The sequence below is a fragment of the Emys orbicularis genome, chromosome 7, assembly GCF_028017835.1.
Source record: "Emys orbicularis isolate rEmyOrb1 chromosome 7, rEmyOrb1.hap1, whole genome shotgun sequence".
In the NCBI taxonomy this organism is placed as follows: domain Eukaryota; kingdom Metazoa; phylum Chordata; order Testudines; family Emydidae; genus Emys; species Emys orbicularis.
In genome coordinates, this window is record NC_088689.1 from 107,097,103 (window position 1) to 107,112,891 (window position 15,789).

Genomic DNA, 15,789 nt, shown 5'->3' on the forward strand with positions numbered 1-15,789 from the left:
GCTTTCTGCCCGAGGCTCCTAAAAATCTTGGCTGCAGCTGTCTGATCTAGGGGAAGTGCCACGCTACTCTGGCAAAACATTGTTTCTAATTGGGAGAGGTAGTAATCTGTTTCATGTAGAGACATGTCTGGACTAAGTCATGGATGTTGAAAAAGCACCTTGGTTGCTTGTTCAGCAATACAAGATGGTTGAATAACAGGTGTCTTCAGTGGTGGTGAAGGAAAAGGAACAACCGTAGACACCCTTGTCTAGAGTAGGATGTTGGCTTAGAAGCTCTAATTTTATTCTATTCTTTAGAACTAGTTTAGATTAATTTTCCTGAGTTATTCCAATTTACCCTTTTGGAATCACTTAAGTCCTGGTTAATGTCCGGGAACTCCTTACTTTGTATTGGCAACTTGCCCTTCTCGAAAGTTTGAGAGAATTGGATTATCTTCTGCCGGGGGCTGTGGAGTGCTATTTAAAGTGTGTGTGTGGTGGGGGGAGCGGGTGCAGAGCACAGGTTTGTCCTCTACCAACCCCCTGAAAATTCGAGTGGCATTTCAGCTTGTGTACCAGGTTGGAACACCTCACTTAAATTTGGACCACCTTCCCCTGCATGATCAAGGGGCAGCTGGGCCAAACTTGAATGTTGTAGCAACCCTGCGAGTCAGGTCACAATGACCCTCACTCAGATTTGACCCAGTTGTTCCTCTGTCACAAGATGATGGCATTGCAACCTAGCACATGGGGTCGTGGCCAACACAAGCTTGGTGTAGCCAAAAAGTCGTTGGGTTGGGTGGCCCCCCTGCTCCACAGCCTATTGCATGCAAACAGACTGAATTGTGAAAGGGTTATGTGGAGCAGAAAAGCCAAATATAGTTTGTCTAAAGAGCTGCCTATGTAGTGCCAAGAGTAATGAATAATCCTTGTTGTAAAACCATTCTGGAGGCAGTGACGGATTCCCTGCAACTGCTGCTCCATCACCTTAGGGAGCTGCCAGCCTTCACTTACTAGCAAACAGGATCTGGCCCTTTTTGCCATAAGACTGCAAACCAGGGAGGGGAGGCAAGAAGGTAAAAGTAAACACTGGTAGGATTTAATTATTCTGCTACTCGGGTGCCTTCTGAACAGAAGTGGTATAAGTCAACTGGGTCTAATGCTTTGAGTAGAGGCTGCTATCAGTATACCAGACCACCTTAGTGTGTCACTTACACCCTTACAGTAGTGTGGCTGGGCCATAGCAAAATATTCCAAAGCTGGCTTCCTCATGGGCTGATCCTTTCACACACAGGCTGCCAACCCAAAACCGTGCTTTAATCTTGGATCTTAGCAGAGTCCGACTTGGAAGGGTCTTGCTTCCAGGCAAGTGGACACTTGGAATGTCTAAGTTCAAAGGCTGAGCTAAACTTGTTTTCATGTGGGTAGGTGCTGGTGTGGGTGATGTTAATGTGGAAGTGGAAGATCCTCAAGGAAAGAATATAGTGGAGCTTATGCTAGAAGACAAAGGGAGCCAAGTCTACCGTTGCACCTACAAACCTACTCAAGCTGGGCCTCATACGGTCAGAGTGACATTTGCTGGAGAGACTATTCCAAAAAGTCCTTGCATTGTTCCTGTTGGAGAAGGTATGTATTAGGATGATGGCTGCACCAAAGTATTTCTGTAAATATGGACTGCTTTCATCTGTATTGGTGGATTTGATTACAGGAGATAGATAGATAGTTAGATAGATCTATCCTTACCTTGCATATGGCAATCTTTTGCTTTTAAACAATTCATTTGCTTTAATATTTGATCTTGCATATCCACTTAATTCAATATTAGTAATATGGCTCTAGGTGCTAGTCTCTTATCAGTGGGCTTTAACTTGAGTCTGGCCTTTCTTTTGAAGAGGCTGTCTTAAATTCCATTTCGGTGTCTAACTTTTTTCTCTAGCTCTGCCTCAGTCTACTATATTTACTTTCTCAGTTTTTCCTCCTTAACTGAAGCTTGACTTTCTGTTCGATCCTCACCTGCCTCTACGCTCTCAACCTCTGCTCACTTCTCCTGAGCTACCCTCCACTTGTGGAATTTTGGACTTCACTGCTAATGGCTTCCTAGTTGAGCAAGCTATGTCGGTAAGAGGTGCAGGGTGACACTTTATTCATGGTTTGCTGTCTTTCAGCTTCTAGCTTGCAGCTTGTTTATTAACAGCTTTCCCCTTGCTTCTTTGGCAGAACAAAAGGTGCAAGCAGAATACAAAACACTTATCAATTAGGGCAACGAGATATGTCTTGCAATAAATCAAGTTGGTGAAACTACTTAACCACAAATTAACTGCCTAACTGAATTGCATAAGGGCATGTGGATTTTTCCTGCTTGAACCTGGGTTTGTTGCTGTGTGCTCTCCAGAGCTAGCAGGTAGCATGTGATTAAAGCTTTGATCTTGTTTATACAGCCTGGATTAGGAGTTGGAATTACTAGATGATTGAAACAACTATCTCCAAGCTATTGGTATATGAAAAGCAGAATGAACTGCTTGCCAGACTTTCCACAGATGCTGTACGCTACACTTCTACTATAAACACTGCACATGCATAATATAAAAATGCATGCTGGTACCGAACTGGGAACCTATAATCATGAGTGATCTACTAGGTCTCTAGAATATTACTGGACTGAAGACTACCTGATAGCTGGAATTACATTTATGTAAGGCCAGTTATTCATAATTGCCCAGTAGCTGATTTTGTAGAAATAGTTTCTACTTACACTTGCCCATGGCTGGAAAAACACTTTGCTGTGGACAGCTACACTTATGCAAACTCTCAAGTTTAAGAATCTGCCACCTACTCTGCTTCTGTAGCCTATTACTCTGATCTGACTGAAAGTGTACAAAGTGGCATTGTTCAGTCTCTGCATGTGTCAGTGCTGAATATATCTTTCATTATTCGTATGAACCTGCAGCAAAGCAAGAGTTTCCATTTCATGTCTTCCAAGGTACTGGTTGTCCGGTGAAGCCAGTTCTGATAACTTTAGATATTACCACCTCTGCTCTACTCCTGAAGGACTAGCCCAGTAGATTACTAAGGCGCACTCCTACAGTGAAACTTTATACATTGCATGCAGTTTGGCTCAAATGTAAAAATGGCATTTAGAAAAGCAAAGTTTGGTGGGATTATTATTTATTCTCATCCTCATCCTCCTAATGTTTGGTATTAAAGTTCTACATAGCAATTGGTCTTCAGTGTTTAAATGTCAAAAGCATTTTAGTGTTAGGGCTTGTCTACACTACCCGCCAGATCAGCGGGCAGGGGTCGATATCGTGTCTATCGACCGCTGGGCGCTCTCCAGTCAACTCCGCTTGTGCTTCTCGTTCTGGTGGAGTACTGGAGTCGACGAGAGAGCATCAGCTGTCTACTTACCGCAGTGAAGTCACCGCGGTAAGTAGATCTAAGTACATCGACTTCAGCTACGCTATTCACGCAACTTCAGCTACGTGATCTTAGATCGACCCCATGCAGTAGTGTAGACAAGCCCTTAGTCTCTAAGAACATCGGAGGTAAAAGTATGTGACTCAGAACATTGGGAAATAACTTAATGCTACAGTCTAAAGGCCATATGTAGAATGGCTAGTTTCCATACAGATCCCCTTGAGACTAGTGTCATTCAGATTTTTCACATTCAAAAGCTAAAATATTCTCCCCTGAGTCAACATTCTAAGGGTATGTCTACACCCAGCCGCTAGTTCGGCGGCTGGGAATCGAAGTTCTGGGTTCGACTTATCGCGTCCAGACAAGACGCGATAAGTCGAACCAGGAAGTGATCGCCGTCGACTGCGGTACTCCAGCTAGACGAGAGGAGTACCGCGGCGTCGACGGGGGAGCCTGCCTGCCGCGTGTGGACCGAGGTAAGTTCGAACTAAGGTACTTCGAACTTCAGCTACGTTATTCACGTAGCTGAAGTTGCGTACCTTAGTTCGAATTGGGGGGTAAGTGTAGACCAAGCCTAAGTAAAAGATAGCTGTAAGCAGTCTTGGCTAGGTTACATCTACTTGAGAATCAAAGGCTGTACTGATGTCTAAAATTCATTTGCAGCATGCAGTCCAAGTGCTTGTCGTGCCAGTGGTAGAGGCCTGCAACCTAAAGGAGTCCGGATCAGAGAAACTGCAGACTTCAAGGTGGACACTAAAGCAGCTGGGAGTGGGGATATCAATGTGTCCGTAAAAGGACCAAGTAAGTGTTAATTCTTTGAAGTTGTCTGCTGTACTGTATTGTGGGAAAAGAGGCCTCGGATGTGGACCAGTCAAGGAATTGTAGCTTTGAGTGATATCCACAGTATCGGTTGAACACTTAATGCTAGAGGTTGAAGTCTTTCCAATTTAATCAGTTAAATTCAAAATTGGGCAAGCTTTCATGTCTAATCTCGACAGCTATGAAATTAGAAATGCTGTGATCCTACTCAAAGGAAGTCAACACTGTAGAGCATCCTAGAGCTTAAGTTAAGTTCCTGGGTGTGGCTTAAATTGCATAACTGTGAATGAGGGAGTCTTCATCCTGAAACTCATTTGCTTCTCCCATCACCCACTTCTAAACTCCTCTTTTCTTTAGCTTCAGATTGTGTGAAGACTTGAATAAGCAACTAGCCTATTCAACCACACAAGTGCTTGGGAGCAACTGGCTTGTCTTCTCCTGCCCTAATTTGGCAGGGCTGACCAGGGATGCCAGCTCTCTTGTTCTTTAATTGTTCCTAGTTTGAAGTAAACCCTCCAGGTATCCTGCACACCCTTAATGTTTAGGGAGATAGTGGTATTCCAGCTCACTGTGGCTTAATATGGTATGGAGAGAAAAGCAACAGACTTATCAGTATACTAAGCCTTTCTTGAAAGACCTTTATCTTGCAGAAAACTAAAAGTAGGCATTCCTTAAATATTTGTAGTCAAGGTCTGACAAATGTTAGTCAGCAGAGATCCATGTCCTCTTGAAACAAAAAAGCTTAGGACAAAACATAACAGAACCTGTTAGGTCTGTTGACTTCAAACCTTCTCTCATTTATGCCATCTGTCTTAGAGGGCAACTAGAACAATCTTTGTTTCCTAACCACTTTCTGGTGGAAAACTTTATTCTCAAGAAGCTAAGTAAATACTAGAAAAAGTGAACTTGCCTGAATAACTTAAGCTGTTGGCTGGAACCTGTTGAGTAATGCTGACCTGATCTTCCAACAGAGGGCTTGGATGAGCTTGTGAAACAAAAGGACTCTGTGGATGGCGTATACGCATTTGAATACTACCCAGTTAGCCCAGGAAAATACATTGTCACTATTTCATGGGGCGGACACAATATCCCCAAGAGGTGAGTTGCATCATTCAGTAGATCATGTGGGTAGGAACCAATGCTAACAGGAATCCACTGGTCCAAACTTGCATTCTAAGCAGCTCTGGCAAGAATTGTTTTAGTTGCACTAACCTGTATCTTCGTTTCTGCTCCAGGGCCAGCATAGCTTGCCTTGGAAGCGTTGTAAAAGGAGGCTTGCATAGGTCTCTTTCCAGGCTCTCAAATCTGGCTCTTGTGATCCACAACTTGTATTAAACTGCATAGGCCATGGAGGAGACTTTCATTGAGCTTTTAGTAGGGTCCATGGAACGTCCGTGTGGAGGACTCCAGCAGACACTAAGTCTAGTTATTTGACTTTTGTTTCAGTGGCATGACGCATCTAGAACACTGGCTCCAGATGACAAATCAATCTGAAAGATTGCTCCATAGGCTGGTGGGCTGGGCTCTTTGCAATACGTTGTATAATGTAGCATCATTAATAAAGTGACAGAAATGAATGGGTGCTATTTCTGCCACTCCTAATCCTGAATTTTGACCTCTTCCCCATTCAATAGCCCCTTTGAAGTTCAAGTAGGACCTGAAGCAGGTCCTCAGAAAGTGAGAGCTTGGGGACCAGGACTTCATGAAGGGATTGCTGGTAAATCTGCTGACTTCGTTGTAGAATCCATTGGCACAGAAGTTGGCTCTCTTGGTAAGTCAGTAATGTCCTGGCTAGGATTTTCAGGAGCTTTAATGTTGAACTGCTTGATGGCAATAGTCTTTCTGACCATTATGGTGATCCCATGAGACTCACCCAGTCACTAACTAAACATTAAGCTTACATAAATCTGACTACACTTGCACAGGAAATGATTTTCTAGTTTTCTAGAATGTGGGATACATTGGGGAAGAGCCAGATATTGCGTCTGAGAGGGAAACAACACCATTGAGTACCTCCGGGGGTTAGTGGGTTGGCCTTAATCAAAAAAGATAGCACCTACTCCATATATAGGAAAGGTATGATAGAGCAGTGAACAAGGAAAATGTCTGGCAGTTGGGAGGCAGGCTTGAGCAAGCCTTTAAAGCCCACCTCATGCCCACTTCTTTGGGAGATGAGATGTTTGTTTCCTTTTAGGCTTTGCTATTGAAGGCCCATCTCAAGCAAAAATAGAATGTGATGATCAGAATGATGGCTCGTGTGATGTGAAGTATTGGCCCAAAGAACCTGGTGAATATGCTGTTCACATTATGTGTGATGATGAAGACATAAAAGACAGTCCATACATGGCTTTCATCCGACCAGCTTCTGGAGACTTCAACCCAGATAAGGCAAGATACAGAAGAATTCAGCTATCAATAGCCTTTGATATGGCTGTTAGGTTTTAAAAGCTACTTGTAGCACTCTAACTTGTAATTTTTATCTTTCAATTTCATTATGTTCTACAATCTGTAGCCATGGATTGGTTGGCGACCACAATGATGGTTCTTTTTCTTAAATGCTCTAAATGAGGCTATTGCTTGGCCCCTACTAGATTCTTGCAACAGCTCCTGTGCTCAATGTGACTATATAGTATCCTTTCAGGTAACATGGCAGGGTACTTCTCAGCGGCCAAAATTCTAAACTCAAGCCTCTTTAGACTTGGCCTTGATGCATTTGTTTTTAACACATGATAGCCTCAATCCACAAACAAAGGTCTGTGCTAGGGTTTCGTGTCATCTTTTAGAAATACTACCTCTTAGCCATGAGCTTTGCTTTCTTTTGCTGTAGAATCAGTGTAAAACTTGTGCACTTCTTGTGTGTATTAGGTAAAGGCTTATGGTCCAGGATTAGAGAGAACTGGCTGCATTGTAAACAACCCTGCTGATTTTACAGTTGAGACCAAGGAAGCTGGGAATGCACCTTTGAAGATATATGCACAGGTAAAAACCCACATTAACTATCTGGAACTCCTATCAATAGTCATGTCTCTTCTTTGAAACAGGTACCTAACACATTCTGGCTAATTAGTTAGCCACTCCTCTGATAAGTATATTCATGTAGATTCTGAGTCTTGTTCCAAGTCTGTCTGCAGCTGTGTGACTTGATCTGCATCTTGGTCCTTAATTGCATTTCTGTATAGTAAACCTTTTAATCTAAAAGCTGTTTGGGATTATACAAGCCTAACTTCAGTACAGATTTAAAGCCCTTTTATTAAGGCCTGTGACTAGTCTTACACCTATTGAGACTTCTTGAAGTGGTCTCCCATAAATTGTCCTATTGTCAGTCTACTAGACTTCTACAGTTTGGCATGTGCAGGCAAGGAGAGATGAGCAGTTTAAATGTGTAGTAAGATTATTAATGTTAAAACTTCTCAATTCCAGGTAGTTCTGCTGTAGCTGCTGCTCTTGAGATCACGTAACTCTTTTTGATAGCACCTCTTAAAACTACTTGTACCTTCTCTCTGCACACAGTTGTATGTAGTCAGTCATCTAATTCTCAGTTAAATACTTGCTTTCAGGATGCAGAAGGAAGCCCTATTGATATCCATGTGAAGAGCAATCCTGATGGAATCTGTGCTTGTTCTTATATGCCAGTTAAACCAATTAAACATACTATTGCTGTTGTCTGGGGAGGAGTTAATGTACCCAATAGTCCATATAGGGTAAGTACAAACACCCTACAAAATTACTTTGCGGGGACTGGTGGTACATGTTGTTGTAAAACAAGCAAGCCTTAAGCTAGTTGTCCTTGCCAATGCTAGTGAGTACAAGTCAATAGCTACTCATGAGTAAACTCTTGTTGCATCAGTCTAGCTGAAAGTTGTCTGTTCCATTCTGTAGGCTAGCATGTCAAAGGGCTCTGATACCAGTGAGCACAGCATAAACATAGGGAAGTCAGGAACTTTATTTTGTATTCTTTAGTAACTAAGCAAGAACAATAGCTAAGAAGTCAGGGCTTTTTGTCAGGTGCTACACTTAGTAAATCAATGTGACCCAAGTATGGGATAACTCTGAACACTTGTGAACCCATCTAGGTTCTCATAGGACAAGGCAGTCATCCTCAGAAAGTGAAAGTAGTTGGACCTGGGGTGGAGCGAGCCGGTCTGAAAGCTAATGAGCCTACTCACTTCACAGTTGACTGCACAGAAGCAGGAGAAGGTAAAAGCAGACTGTAGATAATGTATTGCTGTCTTGTATCAAAACTAAATCTATAAACATTCCCTGTTTGAACAGGAATCGGATCTCCGTTCATAAACTCTTGATTCAAGCTTTTTGCTTCATAAGGGAAATCTGAAGCTAAAGACTTGTATGAATCACTCCATGTAATCTGAGTAACAAGTACTTGACAAACTATCCTATCTATCCAAGGACTTAAAATCAAGATGTGACTTGTTTAGTTGCTCAGTATTAGAGCTACTTGGTACTAAACAAATTCCTGACTGTCTTGTGGCACACTGCTCTGTTTCCTCCTAGGTGATGTCAGTGTTGGCATTAAATGTGATGCTCATGTTATAAGTGAGGAAGAGGAAGACATAGCTTTTGACATCATACACAATGCTAATGATACATTTACAGTGAAATATGCACCACCTGCTGCTGGGCGTTACACTATCAAAGTGCTTTTTGCAGGAGAGGTTTGTATCTTTGATTTGCTGACTAGAAATATTAGCTATGCGGAAGACTTCGAATCCTAATATAAATTACTCTTCAATGTGCATTACTCAAAAGGGGACATTGTTAAGTTTTGTAAAAGTTTGGGCTAAACTCCAAGAAAGAGAAACGTTTCCATAATCTTAATTTCTTCAGTCTCACTCTCCATTGTAATACCAAAAGTATCTGTGGCAAATGCTATGCTGGTACTTGAGAACGCAAAGGCTAGTTGGCTTCACTTTGTCCAAGCGGCAAAATATAAAGTTGCCAAAGCTGAAATGTTCTAAAACAGTAATCAGGGTGGGACTTTAATGTGACTATGCCTTTTAGTAGTTGCAGTGGAATTCAGAGGGAAGGCAAAAATACATACAGAAGATTGCTAGCTGTTCCTGTGCAAAGCTGAAGTAATCATATGGGATGCATTTAGAATAAATTTATTTGGCAGGCTAAAACTTTCAGGAAAGCTGTGACTGTCTTATCTGAGACACTGCCTTATTTCAAACTTAAACAGTAGTCCTTTCACTAGAAGGCAATGCTTTACCTGCAGAGCTTGAGCTAGCTTACAACTGGTTGTAACTGTCCTATTAAAGTATCGTGTTTTATATTGAAGGAAATTCCTGCCAGCCCTTTCAGAGTTAAAGTGGACCCATCACATGATGCCACCAAGGTGAAAGCTGAAGGACCTGGATTAAGCAAAACTGGTGAGATTCCTTATATTTATGCCAAGTAATACATTGACATGAGCATGGGGTAGTCTGCCTACATCATGAGTTTATGCTAACAACCATGTCACAACTTTCCCACTAGGGATTTGGAATGGGATTACTCTATGCCAAACATCAAATTTGTAGGCATCAAGATTAAAAGTAGTGTCTCTGTATTCTCTATGAATTTACTTGGTCAAGTTGAAATTGCTCAACTTTCGTATGGGCTATGAACTTAAAACACTGCATAGATAGCACAAGAAACACTGCCATATTCTAACTTTCAAAGTTACTTTTTAAGGTGTAGAAAATGGCAAACCAACACACTTCACTGTATTCACTAAGGGTGCTGGGAAAGCACCACTGGATGTGCAGTTCAGTGGACCTGTGCCAGGAGATGCTGTGAAAGACTTGGACGTTATTGACAACTATGACTATTCCCATACTGTTAAATACACTCCAGTACAGCAGGTAGGTCTGATTCTTCTGAAGAAATTGGCGTGTTATCCTCCTTGAAATCACAATTCACAGCAAAAATACAACTGAAAATATATGTATTGCAAATGAATTAACATGAAGTCTTGTCTCTAACTGAACTTTTCCAATCAAAGGAAAAACTCTGGCAATGGAATGCTTAATATTCCCAAGAGCTCCCAAAAATTCCACAGTAAGGGGTCATGAGTGTCTATAGAGTCTAACTGTACTGAGGAGGAAACAATCATAGTATAAATAAAGCCATAGGCTGCATGTTTGGAATGACCTGTCCCGAGAGCAACTTAAACAAGGATGCATAGAAAATCTGACTGGAAAATGAGTACAGATTTTAGTGGTGGCATGAGAACTAGTCACTGAAACAGTAACAAACTGAATCATCCTCCTGTACCAACAGTGTAACTTTGTCAGTCTATCAACTGACAAAGGTAGGCAGAAGCCCCTCAAAAGGGGGGGTACCCCACCAGTGCCTAAACAGAGGCCCTACCCATGCACTGATACCCCCCCCCAACCTTGTTCCAGCACCCCTCACTGGGTAATAATCTGAAACTAGCAACAGTTAGTTTACTAGCTAATCTGAATTGACCTGGTCCAGATGTTGAGGACTTCCAAATCACCCCAGATTTTTGCAAGCTGTAGTTTTCTATGGCTGGGTTGCAGGTAGTGAAACTGAATTGTCCTCCATCAAATATGAGCTCTAGAATTAACAGGAATGGAGACATAGCTAGAGCCCTGCTACAAAATTGGTATCCGCAAACATGATCTGTGGATATCTGCAGATTTGCAGTGCTCAAACAATAGCGCACAACTCCTATTTCATGGTGAAATGCATTTCCAGAGTAATGCTTCAGCTAGCTTGTTTGCTTTTAGGACTCAAAACACAATTTATGCAGGATATAGAACAGTATTTTCAGTTGAGATCAGTTTTGCACAATGGCTTAGGTGTTGCTTAACATTTGCCTCTAGGAGGAAGGAACCCAGATAGGGAACTTTCATGCTGATAGTGGATGCAGCTTTCCTAGTTTACAACAATAAAGAGTTGGAAATGTTTACTTAGAGAGTATATTTTCCCTTTTGTCTGTAGCTTTGTGTGTACTTCTAAATGTGCATTATACCCCAGATTTCTAGGACTATATTGTCATGGCAAAGTTATGAAACTACTGCAGCTCTTATGATGACTTGGGTATCAAGTTGCCTAGACTATATAGAGTAACCAGACAAGAACAGTAATGGAAGAAGTAAAAGCAAGTAGTGTGGTGTGTGCTGTTTGGTTTTTTTTTTAAGATGACTTTCCCAGTAAGCTTGCTTATATTGCCATATTCAAGAAAGTACTAAATTCTTTAAAAACAACCAGATTAGTCAATCAAACTGAAATTGTCTGACAGACTTCAGTTCTCACTTCTTAATAAGATCTAACTTGTCTGATTTTGATCTACCATAAAATTGGTGTGCACTTGGGACATGGCAAGTTCATGACCAAAGAACATCAGTAGCTTCAACTAATATATTCGGAGTATTACTGATATCCAAGCTTGGCTGCTTCGTGTATATCAATGGGACTGGATTTTAGTTCTGGATCATGTTTCCTGGAGTGTGTATTAAGCAGTAAGGAACACATCTCTGATAGTTGTACATCCTCTTTCTAGCACTGGTTTAAAAACATGCCTCTAAGGTTCCTAATCTGGCTTTGCTGTTGCATGTTAAAGTGGCAGCAAAACCAACTGAAGATTGCTGCCTCTAAATAGCAAATGCTGATTCTTGGCTTCTCCGAAAGACTGGATAACACCACATCTCAGTTAAGAAAGCCGTCTGCCAGACTTGGTACACCCGATGCAAGGGGGGTTTCCTCAGAATCGCTGCTACTGCCAAACCCATAACCTTCCTGGCAGCCAGTGTTGTCATTAGGGTGGAGAAATTATTTACCCAATAAATGGGTTTTGGATTTTAGTAACTCTAAGCAGACCTGGCCAGTCTTCAAAGCTTTCCCAGGCATGTATAATAGGGTGGTTGCTAATGCTAGTGGGATGCCTAAACACTGTTTATAGGCTATCAATATACCTTGCCCTGAAGGCTTCCAGCTAGATAAAGGAAGCTGAATAATTCAGTATGGGTAAAGGAGATGGCACTGAGCCAGCTTTGTCAGACATTTAAAAAAAAAAAAAAAAAAAAAAAAAGCGGGTGGTGTAACTCTTAAGAAATAATACCCTGTTTGACCAGTGCAGCATATGTTAGCCTGTGAAAAATCGGAATGTAGCAAAGACTAGGAGGGGATGAAAAGGACAGTCTAAAAGCTTCCGCAGGAGAAGAGTAAGCAAACATTGCAGGAGAAATTGTGACAAAGCTGTAAATATAGCAGTGATTAATGCCACTTATCAAACATTTTCCCAGCCCTGTAAAAATTCAACTTCATTCTCAAACCTATTCAAAGGATTAAACCAACTGTATTTTCTCTCTAACCAGCTGAACCTCTAGTATTTAGCATCTTTAATTATGACTTGGGAAAAGTATCCAATCCCATGCTATCCTTTTACTGCTTCTGAGATTTCTAGAAGCTCTGTAGAGAAGAAACACGAGAGAGGCTGGCAATATTAATCTTGTACCCATTCTTCAGCAATGTAGAGAGCTGCATGGTACCTTCTTGGCAATAAACATTCAGCTCATGACACCCAAGTAAGCTGCTGTACAAAAGCCAGGGGAAATTATAGGTGTACAGACAGTGGGATCATGAGGTTTCAAGCTGCATCTGGGAGAATGACTTGGGGGTGGGGGCAGCTGTGAAGTAACAGGACCCGCTCAACAGGAGTGGAAACTGCCAACCTGGCAGAAAAGGGAAAGAACATTGTGGCTATTGGGCATTGATTTTTATTTTTTTGCTTTTTTTTTTTTTTTTTTTAAGCAGTGTCCGTATTATTTTGGTCTATGTGCAGTAGCTTGTCTCCATGCAGAGCTCATTGGAGTGTGGACTATATAAAATCTTCATAGGGATGATGGGCTTACTAGGCAGTAAAATTCCTAAGGGACAGCATCAACAGAAAAATCTTGATAGAATACTGTTAACCAGCTATAGATAAGGTTGAGTAATTTTCAACTGAATAACATACAAACAGCCTTCCTGATTTCACCCAGTGCTGCTATAGCTGTTTGTTTGGCTTATGTGAAACATTCATGGATATTTCACTTGGGAGCTGAGCCAGCCAAGAATGAAAAGTAAGCAAACAGTCTATATTTCAGCTATACTCACTACAGTAGGAGAGCATAAAAGGAGCACACATCTTGGGCTGAATCTGGCCATGACTATGGCATTCCAGCCAAAGCACACAGGAGCATTAATATGTTTCTGATTTATACATCTTAACTTTGGTATTTCAAATGCTATTAAAAAATATAACCCCTTTGTGGGCCTGGACTTGGCATGCTGTCTATATGGTGGAATAGGATACCTAGTTTCAAGTTGGGTCATTCATTCAGCTGTCATGCCTGAGCTCTGGGAGGGTGGGAATCAACCTGGGGCCTGAATTTCTTCCAGGCAATCAAAATAGTACTCTAATGTTGGCAGGAGAGCAAGCTTTCTCTCTGTCAAATGAAAAGGGTTCAATGCTCAAAAGGCTGGAGTGGGAAGTTGGGGCAGGGAGCTCACACGACACTTGGAGCCTGGTCACTGTCTGCCATTACACCTTGAGTCGTAAAGTACTATATAGTGTCTAACTAGTAAAGCACAAGCCTGAAATGGCTGACGACCTAACCTACAATATTAACCTTTTGGCAGGGTCCCATGAAAGTTTCTGTAACCTATGGTGGTGATCCTGTTCCCAAAAGCCCTTTCACTGTGGGGGTTGCTGCTCCACTGGATCTCAGCAAAATTAAAGTCCATGGACTTGAAAACAGTAAGTACACTTGCAAATGAGTTATGCAGTGCATAGTCTAGTTTAGTGTGGACATTTTTTTTAAAGATCTTATCACTGAGTAACTTGGCTAGAATGTTGGTGAGTGAAAACAAATACAAAAACTCCCATTCTGCTGATTTTTACAGTCACTTGGTATTCTAGCCCAAACAGTAATTTTGTAACACCACTTCAATATAAGCTGCTACTCTTAGAAGTTTATTTCAATTTGATAATTCTTTTAAGGCTGTGCGGCCATCTCAATGTCTAGTACTACTACCAACAGGATTATGGTGTATGTCTAGCTTGTAAAGTATACTGAAGGATAACAAACTTTAAAATGAGGTGTTTTTTTTTCCCCCTCCCCTCCCCCTTAATTAAAATCTTATTCCTGGTCATAGGAACAGGCAGTTTAAATTCTCTGCTCCAGTTAGATTATAATTAGATATAAACTAAGGATTCAGAACCAACTTCAAGTTTTTGTGATCTTGTAGTAAATATTGTGGGGTCTCTACCTTTAAAGGTTTGGTAACATTTTATTGCTAGGAGATAACATGTCATAGAAGCTGCACTGAAAGAATCGTTTTAAGACTAAATTGCACCACGAATACCTGGAAATGGATATGACTCTGCCACTTCAGACTCGGATATTTGTCAGTGGATGCTAATCCAGTGAGAATAAGACCCAGTTAATTATTGAATCAATGCACCCAGCTTTAAACCTGAGCTGGGTGCCCAACAGGCTTCCAAAAGCAAGGATTAACTAAGTTTTTGTCCTCTAAATCTCTATGTTCTACTTAAATCCCAGGGATTAGTCCTCTATATAGTTATGGCAATGCAAGCTTCCCTCTACAGTCTGTTTACAATCTTGTTCTTGTGGGAGCACAATAGAAAAATTGCTGGCTTTTTATGCTCATTCAGACCTTTTAGACTGGTCTCTGATAGAGCTGTGGACACTTTATTGGCTGACTTCTAGAAACTGGGTTAAGCCAATGACTGGGCAGTGCCTGACTGAAATGAAATAACCGGGAGCCAGACTTTTTTATAGGCTAGTGGGCAATTTAAGGAGCAGGTAAGCACTTAAGTGTTCAATGGGATTGATGTGCTTAGCTCCCACTTACTTCAATGGGAGTTGGACTCTTAACTGCATTAAATACCTTTAAAACTCTGGCTCTGAAGTTAAAAACAAATTACTGTTCAGGTTATTCTAGCAATGTCCAGCACATGACTGTTCTATGGAACACTCAGTTTAAAGTTGTAACGATACCTTGTTGCAGAAATACTGGTGTGATGTGGGTGGGTCTAGAAAGGGTCTAGGGTCTTCATGTTAAAAGATCCTAGATCTCCAGACACTTTATTAGCTCCAAATGCCTTACTTTGACACACATCCCGTAAACTAGCTCTCCAAGGATCTCTTCGCTATGAAGTGACTGCTGGACACTGGCTTCTAGCGAAAGTGAAGGATGGTGGCACTTCTCCATCCCACTGCTTCTGAGCTGCTGGTTCTTCACAAGGCTCCGCTGCAGTAACCTATTGAACGAGTACTGTTCTGCAAGCCTCATTTACCAACAGAAAAACTTGAGCAAATATGCAAAAAGTATTGAAAGGGCTTAAATTGCACATTACCTTCTGCTACCTGTAAATTGGCAGGGAGGCGGGAAACAGAAGGCTGCAACGTAGTGGTAAACTCCTGAATGAGCATTATGTATTTCAGATGTGTTGAGAGGCTGTGTAAACAAGTCTAAAAGCAATCTTGCTTGCCATTGACCCTTTGCAGTTTCCAATTAACCCATTGTCTAGCTGAAGAAGCT

At 41.5% G+C, this 15,789-nt stretch overlaps 1 protein-coding gene across 5 annotated transcripts in view; it reads left to right on the top strand.

Annotated features, from left to right (window-relative positions):
- FLNB (filamin B) overlaps nt 1-15,789 on the top strand; it is a 107,920-nt gene that overhangs the window by 50,482 nt on the left and 41,649 nt on the right. For all 5 annotated transcript variants that reach the window (XM_065408016.1, XM_065408019.1, XM_065408017.1 and 2 more), the window contains exons 8-19: nt 1,408-1,605; nt 4,057-4,194; nt 5,184-5,310; nt 5,847-5,983; nt 6,407-6,600; nt 7,078-7,191; nt 7,770-7,913; nt 8,286-8,409; nt 8,725-8,885; nt 9,512-9,602; nt 9,907-10,076; nt 13,864-13,981. In XM_065408016.1, the coding sequence (XP_065264088.1) occupies nt 1,408-1,605; nt 4,057-4,194; nt 5,184-5,310; nt 5,847-5,983; nt 6,407-6,600; nt 7,078-7,191; nt 7,770-7,913; nt 8,286-8,409; nt 8,725-8,885; nt 9,512-9,602; nt 9,907-10,076; nt 13,864-13,981 (1,716 nt within the window). The remainder of the gene's footprint in view (nt 1-1,407; nt 1,606-4,056; nt 4,195-5,183; nt 5,311-5,846; nt 5,984-6,406; nt 6,601-7,077; nt 7,192-7,769; nt 7,914-8,285; nt 8,410-8,724; nt 8,886-9,511; nt 9,603-9,906; nt 10,077-13,863; nt 13,982-15,789) is intronic.